Consider the following 13,618-nt stretch of genomic DNA (forward strand, 5'->3'; position numbering starts at 1 on the left):
CTTGAGCCATATCCCCAGCCCTGTATTTTGTTTTTTTAATTTTCTACAATATATATTCAACACCCTTCTGTTCAGTTCTTTTTTTTTATTTTTTTTATTTTTATTTTTTTTTTAGAGAGAGGGGGACAGAGAGAGAGAGAGAGAGAATTTTAACATTTTTTTATTTTTTCTTAGTTCTCGGCGGACACAACATCTTTGTTGGTATGTGGTGCTGCTGAGGATCGAACCCGGGCCGCACGCATGCTAGGCGAGCGCGCTACCGCTTGAGCCACATCCCCAGCCCCTGTTCAGTTCTTAACAGTATCCCATGTCAGTATATATAGATACAATGCATTTCTTTTGAGGGCATCTTTAATTATTGTATTTCATTTGAAAAACACATTTGTGCCACGCACAGTTGACTGTCCTTTTCAAATATTAACCTAATATCAATTCTTTTTTAAAAAAATATTTTTTAGTTGTAGTTGGACACAATATCTTTATTTATTTTTATGTGGTGCTGAGGATCGAACCCAGTGCCTCATATGTGCTAGGCATGCCCTCTATCACTGAGCTAGAGCCCCAGCCCTTAATATCAATTCTGATATACTGTTAACTGCTCAAGGAAACTGAGACCCAGGGAGGTTAATTTACTTGTGGTCATGTGGTAAGTAAGTAGGAAATCCACTGCATGATATTGATACTGTATGACTTCCATAATTTTCATGATCAACCTTCTAATGGCAAATTTGGTTGTTATTCCAATTTGGAGGTCATTATAAGATACGTTACAGTAGGTCTTCATTTTCATATCTTTGGGCATAAGTATAAATATCTGTAGGATAAATAAGAACATATTATCAAAGGATATACATATTACTTATAGAAATTACCAACATGACCTTTAACAAAGTAATTCTAGTTTATCTTTCCTTACCCATCTTTGTTTCCTTTTATATTTTCTCTAATTTGGTAATACTATTGCTGTCTACCTGTGAATCCTGAAATCAGAACAATACAACTTGGTTATATTTGTTTTTGTGGTACTATGGATTGAATCCAAGGGTATTCTGCCACCAACCAGTCCTTTTTATTTGTTAATTGAGACAGGAATTTGCAGTCCTCTTGCCTTAGCCTCCTGAGTCACTGGGATTACAGGCATATGCCACTACTCCTGGAGCACAATATGTTTATGGTGATTCCAGCTAGTCTGTTTAAATTCTGTGCTACGTGTTAAACTCACAGCATAATGGGTAATGAACTTAATGAATATTCAAGCCAAGGAAAGCGCCTGTGTTATTGGATACATATTATGTTTGAACTGGGGGAGGGTGGGTCTATACATGCATAATAAATTCATGGTCGAGAGACTAACTCCTCCCCAAAGGTAACTGCTATCCTGATTTCTAATACTTCAGTTTTGTGTATCTTTGAATTTTATATTCTTTGATTTCTGCTTCTCTCAACATCTTGCTTGTGATATTCATCCATGATGTGTATGGGAGATAATTTGTTCATTTTCCATCTATTCCAGTACATGAATATCCCTTATGTTGTTCATGGATAGTTATATTGTTTCCATGTTGATTATGGATAATGCTTCTTTGAACATTTAAATGCTTTTGGATGGATACGTATGTGTACTTCCTAGCAGTGATACTGTTTTGTCATAGAATTGACAAACATTCTACTTTATTAAGTTTTGTAAAAACGTTTTCAGGTTGTGTATACCAGTTAATACTCCCCATCATAGTATATGAAAGTTGGACTTGTTCTACATTTTTATTAGCGCTTGTGAATTATATTTATTTTAGCCAATGTTTGCTTTTAATGTATTATTCTGTTTTTCATTACCATCACAAAATACCTGAGGAAGGCTAACTACAAGGAAAGGGTTTACAGTTCTGGAAGTTCAAAGTCCAATATGGAGCAGTGGGGGAGAAGAGGATTGGTTCAGCCTCTGGTGAAGCCTAATGATGGTGTCACTGTGGCAGGAGTGTGTTTAGGAGGAAGACATTACATCTCAAAAACAAGAAGCCAGAGAAAAATTCAGGGTGAATTAGGTGAAGCCTAATGACGGTGTCACTGTGGCAGGAGTGTGTTTAGGAGGAAGACATTACATCTCAAAAACAAGAAGCCAGAGAAAAATTCAGGGGTCAGGTCCTCTAGTATAACAACTTGCTCTCATGAAAACTTAGGGGTCCTATGAGAGCTGCCTTAATTTCCTCCAAGGGCAGCCATCCCAGTGACCCAAAGGCTTTTCACTAGTTTCCACCTGGGAACAAAGCTTCCACACATGAATTCTTGGGGGACAAATCACATCCAAATCATAATATGTGCTTCTTCCTGATGTTTAATAAAATTGAGTATGTGTTTTTGCTTGACAGTTTGATGTATAATTGGTTATTTCCACAAGAACAGGGAGTTTTTTTGTTTGAAGCTTTTGCCCTTCCTTCAGGGAAATATTTAGAGTATATTCCAATATATAAAACAGATTAAAAGGAGTGTTTGCTGAGATTCTCTATAGCATGGTAATTAAGAACAGAGATTCTGGACAAGACTCCTGTTATAAAGTAATCACCTTTGTCACTATTTGTCTCAAGTTTCCTTGGTTCCAAAATGAATATAATGATGATATTTTTATCATAAGGTTAATGTCAGACTTCAATAAGTTAGTTTATTTACAGTTAGGACATAATAAGTAGTCTATAATGTAATTTATATATATATATATATATATATATTACATATAAAAGTCTATAATGTTAGCAATAATAATGATGATATAAATGTATTTGTGTTATAACAAGTTAGCTGACAAGAATAATGAGGCTTTGCTAATGAACACAAATTTGAAATTGAAGTTTATGGATGATAATTGGATTTCATTTTAGCCTTAGCACCAAGTTTTTGTTTTGGTTGTACATTATCAAGAAAATATTGGTTCACAAGGATGAGTAACTATCTCCCACAGCTCCTTAGTCATTGTGACCTCTTCCAACTGGCCAATCTTCCATTTGCCTCACCAGCAGCATGGTTCTGTGTTCCTTTCTCTATGGTATTAGTGTCTAGAACACTCTCATTACCATCTGTCTTGAGTATTATAATTTCTTTGTCGTCTTACTTGGACTTCACCTCTTCTGAATCATTCTTCTTTTCTATCAATCATTCTTTCCCAATATCCTGCTCTGATATTCTTTATTTCAGGCTCTAAAGCTTTCTTTTTTGTTTTAATATTGTAAGTTTTATTCTGTGCTATTCCGCATCAGTGTCACTCACAAAATCCATCAGCAGAGGGAGCTAAATAAAAGAAGATAATTCCCTTAAACTGAGAAGACTTGTGGATCACAGTACTTAGAAGATACTTTCACGATAGTGCTGAAAAGGATCTTGAATACTACTATAAAACATAAGAATCAATGATTTGGGCCCTCACTGCTGGTTAAAACTTCCTTAAGGAAGTTTGTTTTTGAAAAAACAAAAACAAAACAGCAACCACAAAAAAAACCCAAACCACAACAACTATTCAAAAGCTGGGTGTGGTGGCACACACCTGTCATCCTAGCAACTCAGGACGCTACGGCAGGAGGATGGGACAACTTAGTGAGACCTACCTCAAAATAAAAACTAAAAAGTAAAAAGGACTGGGGTCAGTGGCAAAGAGCCTCTGGGTTCAACCCCTCAGTACCAGAAACAAAATAAAAATCTATTTAGAAGAATGACCTAATAAACATACGTAAGAGAACCAATCTGTTATTTTTTTCCCCCTGATTCTCCATCTGAAAGTTTTATTTATTAAAGATGATGAAATGAGGTCACTGCTTTGTACAGAATTTCATATGGAGCACTGAGTCTTAAGTTTGCTAATAAGCATTATGGATAATCCATTTCACATTTTTAAGACAGACATTTTCAAGTAAATTTCTTGTATTTGGTTTTGATTAAGTGTATGTATCTTAATTTCAGTTAGCAGACTTGAAGAAAGAGAAGCAGAACTGAAGAAGGAATATAATGCATTACATCAAAGACACACTGAGGTGGGTTTCTGGGCTGTTCTTACCATGCTTATGTGGAGACAAAGAAACAGACCTTAGAAAGCATGTTTTAATTTTTCTTTGAGAATCAAAATAATCTGGCAGGGGTTATTTCTAGAAAACATTAAATGTCATGTGGCATATACCAAATATCTGCTTTGCTTTTTGTTTTTTTAAAATCTGGAATTAACTTTTCAAGTAGTGCGTTAGCATGCCACAGAATAATTTAGTTATTTAAGACAGTTCTAATACTTGTTTCCTTGGCTGGCTAAGCAAAAACTTATGTGCATGTAGTAAAAAGATTATATGATACTGAGAAGAGAAAATCAATTTGTTACCAGTTTGAAAATGATGCATTGGTAAATTATTGGTAAGGATCTCTACATTTATAATCCAGTATAAGGTAATTTTGTTACATTAAATTCATGACAACCTAAACATTAAAATATGTTAAGTTAAAATGATTCTAAAACAGTTTTTTTGCATGAGTTTTCAGTATTTTAAATAAACAGTTTAGTTACATAATCTCTCCAAAATAAATTAGAAAATGTACTTGAGGGCTTTAAAATATTCTTTTTATGATTCTCTGTCAGTTTTTTATATGTAGCATTTTTTTTTTGTTTTTATTTCAATGTGAAAATTGTTTTTGTTTATCATGGTCAGTCTAGGATTCACATATGTAGATAAATAGAATTTTCGTAGTCTGTGCAATATTTGTTACACTAAAAAATTTTATTTCTTTTTCCTCATCTAATCTTGTCTTTCCCATGATTCAGATGATTCTAGTCTCTTACTTTCTTTTAACTGATACTAGAGTTTGAGCCCAGGGCCTTGAACTCAGTAATAAATACCTGCTCTACCACTGAGCTACAGTCCTAGACCTGGTTCCAGCCTTTAGCTCTTGATTTTCTTTCATTAATTTGTGTGATTTCCTATCCTGCTTGTAGCAGAAACCTATATTATTGCTTTTAAGGAACATAAAATCGTATTGCACTAAAATTTCCTTTGTTTTGGAATAATGTAGGTGATAGTTTCTTGGGAGTGTTAGAATTTCTTCCTGTTAGCCGTGTCTGGTGAGGTTTTATTATCTTCATTTTATAGCCCCACCCAAAATGTGAAATGTCACAGAATTGATATCAAGTGGTTGAGAGAAGAAATTGACTACCAAAGTCTGGAAACCATACATAAAGCTCTGGGAAGGCAGGAACAGGTTACACAGGAGCTTTTTCAGTATGGAAAAAAATACCCACACTTTAATAATATAATATTTGGTAGATATTAAAGCTGTTATTAAAAACATTGGTTGTTAAAAGCCTATGTTGATTCTCTTTATACCATTCATTTTAATGTCTGATCATTGTCCTATGCATAGTATTATAATGCTTATCCTTGTTAGTAATTACAACTATATTTAGAAGAACATGCTTAAATATCATAGAAAATTGATAATGATGAATAATGCCTTTTTTTTTTTCTTCTCTGAACTAGGGATTGAACCCAGGGGTGCTTTGCCACTGAGCTACATCTCCAGGCCTTTTCATTTTTTTACTTTTTTTTTAAATCACTAATTGCTGAGGGCTGACCTCAAGCTTGTGATCCTCCTCCCTCAGCCTCATGAGTTTCTGGGATTACAGGTGGACACCCACCCCACCTGGCAAATAATGCTTTTTAAAGTAACACTCTAACCTACAAATAATTGAAGATTATTAAATTATGTATTTGAAGTATGTCTAAGGAATGCATTCTTGAAGGATTAACTGTCGAGTGAAATTTCCTATTTTCCCCCCTATATTTAATAAAAGTGAAGATTTATCACTACAGATAAAAGTGACATTGACTTCAAATGAAAAGATGCAATAATTTTTCCATTTCATGCCTTCAGCGAAGGACAGTCCAAGAAGAAAAAGCAATTTGAAAAAAAAATCTTTAATTTCCAAGTCAAGAATTACACCTGTCCAATAACCAACGCAGCTTTTCCTTGCAGCCTGATAACTCTTTTCAGAGGATCCTCTCCTTAAGTAAAAGCAACAACTGCCTTCTGCTCTGATAGACTTTCTTTATTCATGCAACATGGCTGCTTTGAAATTTGAGTCTGTTCTACTCTAGCCTACAAGTTTCTGTGTTTATACATCTGTTCTAGAGATGTCATTCAATTAGCAATTATAAATAGCTCTCCAACTTTTTAAATAACTAGGTGCCCTTTCAAGGTAAATTCTGGAAATCTTCAGGGAAAGGGAGTCTGGAGGGTTTAATCTGTAACCTTTTTACTGTTGCTTCCAAAGAAGGTTACACATTTTACAGGCACAAAATAGTTGTTTAAATAGTACTTTTATCAAACACATTATATACTCTTTAAGGGAAACCTACTATTGCTCTTTTTTGTAATGTGAATAACTGCTCTTAAATCAAAATTTTGTGCAAATTATTAAATTTACTCAAGATATGCTTTAAGGAGAGCAGCATAGGAAAAATAAAGGTTATTATGAAGTAGTTGGACCACATATGTAGTCTCTTAAGCTAATGACCACAAACATGCCCTGTGTAATCCTGTGAGGGTCTTGCAAATCAGGGAATATTTAAATGCAGAGAGAGGCTGGGGCGCAGAGGGTGTTAACTGTGCTATATCCCCAACCCTTTAAATTTTTTTTTTTTTTAATTTTGAGTTGCCCAGGCCGGCCTCCAACTTGGATTCCTCCTGCCTCAGCCTCCCAAGTTGCCTGTATTATCAGATGTATCATCATGCCTTGGCATTTTATTTCATCTTTTGACCAAACTATTATCCATCACTATTTTATAGATTAAAGTTTTTTAGAAAGAGACTTAAGTGATTTGTCAAAAATCCCATGCTAATTAGTAACTGAATTTGAAGACAGGTCTGATTCTGTTGCCTGAACTTTCAATTATAAAGTTTCATAGGCTAAACATACCAGACATGTTTATAGGGATCTATGTCACTTGTCTCCCAAACTTCACTATTACCTTGCTTTTTGGTTTTAGCTAATGCTGAGTCAACTTCTGTTGTGAAGATATCCTGAGGAAAGGGAGTTGGGACACATCCCATACCAGGATTCCAGTGTTCTTTGTTGATGACTCCAACTGTTATTTGCTGAATTGACTCAGAAATATACATGAATTAATTTGGATATCTTGAGAAAATTGAGATGCAGTTGCGACCAGGAGGGATGAGACTGATGGACCCAATTGTAGAAATATATAAAGCATGCCCTGTTTTACTTTTTCATGTCTCTTTTCTATCTAGTAGCACAGGTTTTGCTCTCCCTCTCACCTTAAAAAAAAATTACTACAGGTGGACATAATATCTTTATTTTTTATTTTATGTGTTGCTGAGGATCAAATCCAATGCCTCCCGCTTGCTAGGCAAGTGCTCTACCTCCAAGCCACATCCCGAACCCTCCTTCTCACTTTTTAAAGTGAAGCCGTATTTTAAAATTTTAATTTTTAAGCACAATTTATTTTTTTCTACTTTTTTGTGCATTCATGGAATATAGTGTATATTATTTTAGGCGTCAGGGAATGCTTTAGGGTGTGGGGTTTTCATGTGGGTGTGAGGGAAAAAGGACAATGGGCTCATTGCTTGCTTAATGAATCAACTAAAAGGGCAGATATAGCATGAGTCTTACAGTGCTTAACTGCTCAGATGACTGACTCAAACAGACCTGAGATTTGCCCTTAAAACAGTTAATCATTAGCCAGTTTATCAATTTGGGCAAGTTGTTTTAACCCAGAGCTGGAGTTTATAGAATTGTGATATCGTGAGGATTAAATGAAAAATGGCTGTAAATGTACTGGCTGACATGTAGTTGGTGCTTAATAAATGATAGCTACTATTTTGTTGTTAGTCTTTCTCAATAAATGCTAATTTATTTGGGTTGTTAATTTCCTTATTTGAACCATTTTGGAATGTCAGAATATCATATCTGTAATTATTTGGTCAGTTGTTTGAGGAAGGTTTAGAATCCAGCATTTACTAAAATTTAAATCTTTATTTAAGCATTTAAAGCAAAAGTATCAATCTAGAATGAGCTATTTGTCAGAGTTTTTTTCCCTCTGAAAGTTCTTCCTGATAAAAGAAGAAAACAGCTCATTTTTTCTGACTTGCTGACACAAAAATAATAGCTGCATTTCTGCAAAATTGTTCTTAAAATGGAAGTAAAGAGAAAACCTGTAAATTTAAAATTAAAATTATGTAAATTTAAGATTAAAATGTTTTCACATACCATATCTGTGACTCTATGTCTTTTGCTTCTGACATTTTCTGTTTGGACTAGGTCCTTTTTTTTTTTTTAGTTGTAGATGGACACAATGCCTTTGTTTTATTTATTTTTATGTGATGCTGAGGATTGAACCCAGTGCCTCCAACCCTGGACTAGTCTTAATTGAGGAACATTCTGATTCATTTTTTTATTACATTTGCTTTAATGACATTACTTATTTTATTTCATGTATCAGAGTACATCTTATTTGATAATAATTAGCACCTTAAAATTAACATATTTTGAAATTTTTATACATACTAAGTAGAATTTTCACAATAAAAATAAATGTTTGAGGGGCTGGGGTTGTGGCTCAGCGGCATAGCACTTGCCTAGCGCATGCAAGGCCCTGAGTTCGATCCTCAGCACCACGTAAAAATAAATAAATAAAACAAGAGTATTGTGTCCAACGACAACTAAAAAATAAATAAGTAAATGATTGAAATTTTTTATGTCTTAATCTCAGATTTAGTATCCTGAAAAGTGGAAGTGTAGATTATCAAGAATCAAATAGACAATTAGAATTTTTTAACAGTTAATGTACTTTATTTGTTGTTTTGGTAGTTGTTGGTTTTGCTGTTCTGGGAATTGAACATAGGGCTTGTTCCATGTTAGACAAGTATTTTGCTGTTGAGTTAAATCACCATCGCCAGTTTATGTACTTTATATTTTTCAAATTTTCACTTTCATATTCAGCTTTACTATTTTACGGTTTCTTACCTAAGACTTATGGTGTTCTGATTTTTCATTTGTAAACTATTATTAACATAGATAATTATATTAAGTAATGACCAATAAATTATCAAACGGAGAAATATTTTTTAGCTTTCTTTCAACTAAATCTACAGAAACCAGAAATATTTTGATATTTAATATTTGAATTGTTTAACTAAACAGAAATGATCTTTACGGTATTAATCACTTTTAACATGGAAAAGATCAACGTATAAGTTTCACAGGTTTTGTTTCTCATTTTAGTGAATAGGTTTCTTAAATGCCATCTATTTTTAATCAGCAGTCTCTTATCACCTCCTCCCAATGTCTATATACCAATTCATATTACTTATGTCAGTATTGTTTCACTTAATGTCATCACTTATTATTTAAAAAGTTCTTTTCCTGCTAAGCAACATATTGGTACTTCTATGGACACTGGCATCTAAAACATAGTCATTAGCATATTCCTTTGCCATGAAAAAATTTCATTTCCTTCATTTTTTTAAACATGGAATTGGGTAACCTGATAAATAAGAAAATTATACAAAAAAAAGTTTTCCTTGGTATAATACTGTGCTTTTATTTCCAGGTATTAGTCTTAAATTTTGTGATTTTTTTTCTTTCTGTCTTTAAATAGATGATCCATAATTATATGGAACACTTAGAAAGAACAAAACTTCATCAACTTTCAGGGAGTGATCAACTAGAGTCTGCAGCTCATAGTAGAATTAGGTAAGCTTTGTTAGACATTCTGCCTTGAGAAAAAACGAAATAAATAATCTGATTGTTTCTGGTTTTTTGTGTTCTCTAATCCTGGAACAATAGTTAGGCTGGTTCAAAAAGCTCTCTACGGTGGTTGGAATGCTATAGGAGAGAATAGCATGGAAAAATAGAAACAGCTTTCATTATTAAAAAGATAAATTATGAGCCATGCTATTATAAGCAGCATGTTGAGGTATTTTGATGTTTATGATTCTTCATGGAGATTATGCAGGGTCTAAAATTTTCTGATTTGTGAGAATGTTGAAATTTTAAATTTCTTCATTAAATTGGACCTTTTTGGTCCAGAGAGGCATGTTTGAAGGGGTTAGCTAGCCATCTGTTTGATGTAGGAGTGTGAATAAATTATGTAGATCTCTGGGCATTGTATCCAATGAGCTAAGCCAGGACTCTCAGTGGAGAGGAAGATAGTTAATAGGCTGGCTGTCGCTCTGGGTTGCAGCATAAATGGTAGGAGCAGCCGCTCTATGGTTATTAGGTGGGGAGAGCGGAATGACGTCATCACTTGGGAGCCGCTGCAGGACCGAGTGGAAAGCTGCTGCTGATGGCATTGTTTTTGTGGCAGCAGCTGAATGACAGATCCTCACTACAAAGATACCCATTTGGCCCCCGTGTAGGCCTCCTGGTTCGGGTGTTTCACCATGCCAGCACAGCGCCATGAGTCCTGGATGCATGCTGCTGTTTGTGTTTGGCTTCGTTGGCGGGGCGGTGGTCATTAATTCTGCTATCTTAGTGTCTCTCTCTGTTTTGCTGCTTGTGCACTTTTCTATTTCTACCGGTGTGCCAGCTCTGACGCAGAACCTGCCAAGGATACTCAGGTACTCCAGTCTCTCTTAGAAGCCCCTGCTTACCTGGTTTTTCTTAAATTTTAGCCACTCTGATCTGCTTTGTAACCATTTCTGTTGCAGATTGAAACAATGGAAAATGGCCTGAAGCTAGGATGTCTATTCTTATTTATAGTAATTTATAGGTCACCACTTAGGAATAGCATTTTGGACCAAAGAAAAGGATTTTCATATTGTACTTATACACAAGTACAAGGTCAATGTGGTCTTATTTTAAGCAAAATGTTCAGAGTAAAGAGAGAGCAAGAGTAGAGCACTGCTCCAAGTTTATGCAATCTCTGGATTTAGCTTCTGAATTTAAAGGCAAATATCTTTTATGCTGGTTCTTGAAAACAGTTACAGGCAATAGTTTATTACATATCAATTATCATTTGACTGATGAAGGTTCAGATATCATTTTACATTTTTAATAATAGCTTTTTCCTCAAAATATATATATATTTTAAAGTAAAAGGATTTCAAGTTTTTAGAGCAATGAATGCATTTATCCCATTATTTACACATCAAAGTTGTGAAAGCTTTACAAAGCCTATTCACTATTGTTTTGTCAGATGTCGCCCTTTCTTCTCTTTGTAGTCCTGGGTGACAAATATCCGTGCCTGCTTGTGGGGGTAGTCATTAATCTCTATAGCTTTGCTGCTGCTCACTCTACTTGCAGCCTGTAAGAGCTATCTTCTATATCTTAGAGGTTTAAGGTTTTGATTTATTTTGTTTTTTAGTTTATCAAACTCCCAAGTATTCAGTTTGCTCAAATTTATGCTTGGGGTATGGTTTTAAGTGAATGTTCATCTTGTATAGATTTTATTGATTATTTAAATGGCTACAAACATTTAAATCCTAACTATAGGTTTAGACAAATAAAGAATTAGTTAGCTCTTATCAGTGTTCCCTTTTATTCATAGACCAGTTTATATTATGTTTTAGTTTAAGGCCCAGAATTAGATTGCACCTGTGGCCTAATACTAGATACATGGTCACTTGTTTTGTTTCCTAATGTATAAAAATTAGAAATAGCCTTATTACTTGTGTATACATGGTCATTTACTTTCTTTTCTGATTTATAAAAATCAGGAACAATCATTACTTGTGTATATATTAGCACATAAAAAATTTGTACATATATGTATATATATTTAGGTTTTGAGGAAATTAATAATACTCAAACTACAGAAAATGTAGAATATTAAAATAAGGCTGATACTTAGGAGCTTTCTTAGTCTTAGCTTCCATTTGAGACAAGTGCTATGCAGTGGGTGAGAGGCTTTGAAGTTGGGCTGCCTGGGTACAAATTGCTCTGCCTCGTGTGATCAGTCCTTGGACCTTTGGCAATTTGCTTAATTTCTATGTGTCTGAGTTTCCTTCTCTGAAGGTACTTTCCTCATTTAGGTGGTTTTAAAAACTGAGCAAGATTATTATTTTGTTTTTAATTATAGTTGCAAGATATGTGGTAAACTATTATATGTATATGTATGTTTTTATCCCATTTTTAGTATAACTGTTCAAACTCCAGCTGTTTTATTCATAAAATACTTTGATTAAATTTGAAAAGCTGCATGACACAAAATTGATTTGACTAAAGATAATAGTCTTCAATATTAAGGTTACATTGTCAGAAAGTAGGTAGCACCAAGTAGTAAGGTCAAGGGAAGAAGCACACGGTGGTGGAGTTCATAGGCCTGACTTTTATTACCATCACTGCCGGTTTACTACCACCCAGAGCATCACTTTTCCTACTCTATAAATTAGGAAAGCAATATCTATTTTCTGGTAAGGATTGAATGAGATAATATAAATAAATCATATAGCTCAGTACCTGCTACATGACAAGTGTTCGAAAAATGTAATCTTTTTTTTTTACTGTCCTTTATCTACAAAGTAAATTTTACTAGATTAGTTGTATTAAATGTGAGTATAACTAAAAAATTACTTCAAAAACATTTATAAAATAAGCTAACAATTAGCCAGGCATCATGTCACATGCTTGTAATCTGGGCAATTTGGGAGGCTGAGGTAGAAGGATCGAAAGCTAGAGACCAAAATTATATTGTTATATTGTATGCATGTATGAATATGTAACAACAAATCCCATCATTATGTACAAGTATAATGCATCAATAAAAAAATGTGGAAAGAAAAAAAAGTTTGAGGCCAGCCTGGGCAATTTAGGGATTTCCTTAGCAACTTAGACCTCTTTTAAAATAAAAAAGTCTGGGGATGTAGTTCAGTAATAAAGCATCACTGGGTTCAGTCCTCAGTACCAAAAAACAAAACCAAAAAAGTTAACATTTAAATAACCATCTCAAAAATGGATATGTGGGAGTAAAGCACTTTTAAAAAATATATCATAAGGATTTTGATAGTTGATGATACCTTTGTTTCTATGAGACAGTAATATTACTAGACAGTGACAACAGATGTTTCAATGTAGGGGCTTAAATCTGAACTTAGTATTTTTTCACATATATCCCATTCTTTGGTTGAATTTCTTCTGTGAATTTTACTGTGAATTTTACTATTTAACACATAGATTAGCAAACACACATGTACCAACATAATACAGGACTAATATTTGTCTTTTAGAATTTCTTTTCAAAAGTAGGATTCTGATGAACTTGCATGGTTACATGGTTCATAGTTACATAGTTCCCTCTCTCAACTCTTGTGTAGTTTTTTTCAGTAACATGAGAGTATGTAGTAATATTATTTTTCCAGAGTTGGAACTTGTAACCCAGAGCATTGTTGATGCTCTTGACAGATTGCTCTGAGTCTCTGAAAAGACTCCTTTCTACAGAGTAGTTTCTGAATGACTAATAAAAGCAAAACTAAAAAGGTGGGAATTCTACCATTATTTTTGATTATAGATTTAATAGGAAAGTATGAATTGGACTCATAGAAGACTCCTTTCCCCATTAATTTTAAACTTTTTCAGTATTTGGTACGTTTGAAAAATGAATTGTTGGCTTTCATTTAGGAAGATAATTCTAATGAC

General features: G+C 33.9%; 1 protein-coding gene across 8 annotated transcripts in view; it reads left to right on the forward strand.

The window, feature by feature from the left end:
* The window catches only part of Spag9 (sperm associated antigen 9), a 133,731-nt gene that overhangs the window by 38,098 nt on the left and 82,015 nt on the right, over positions 1-13,618 (forward strand). For all 8 annotated transcript variants that reach the window (XM_026386873.2, XM_026386875.2, XM_026386874.2 and 5 more), the window contains exons 3-4: positions 3,946-4,016; positions 9,642-9,736. In XM_026386873.2, the coding sequence (XP_026242658.2) occupies positions 3,946-4,016; positions 9,642-9,736 (166 nt within the window). The remainder of the gene's footprint in view (positions 1-3,945; positions 4,017-9,641; positions 9,737-13,618) is intronic.

The sequence above is a fragment of the Urocitellus parryii genome, chromosome 7, assembly GCF_045843805.1.
Source record: "Urocitellus parryii isolate mUroPar1 chromosome 7, mUroPar1.hap1, whole genome shotgun sequence".
NCBI lineage: Eukaryota > Metazoa > Chordata > Mammalia > Rodentia > Sciuridae > Urocitellus > Urocitellus parryii.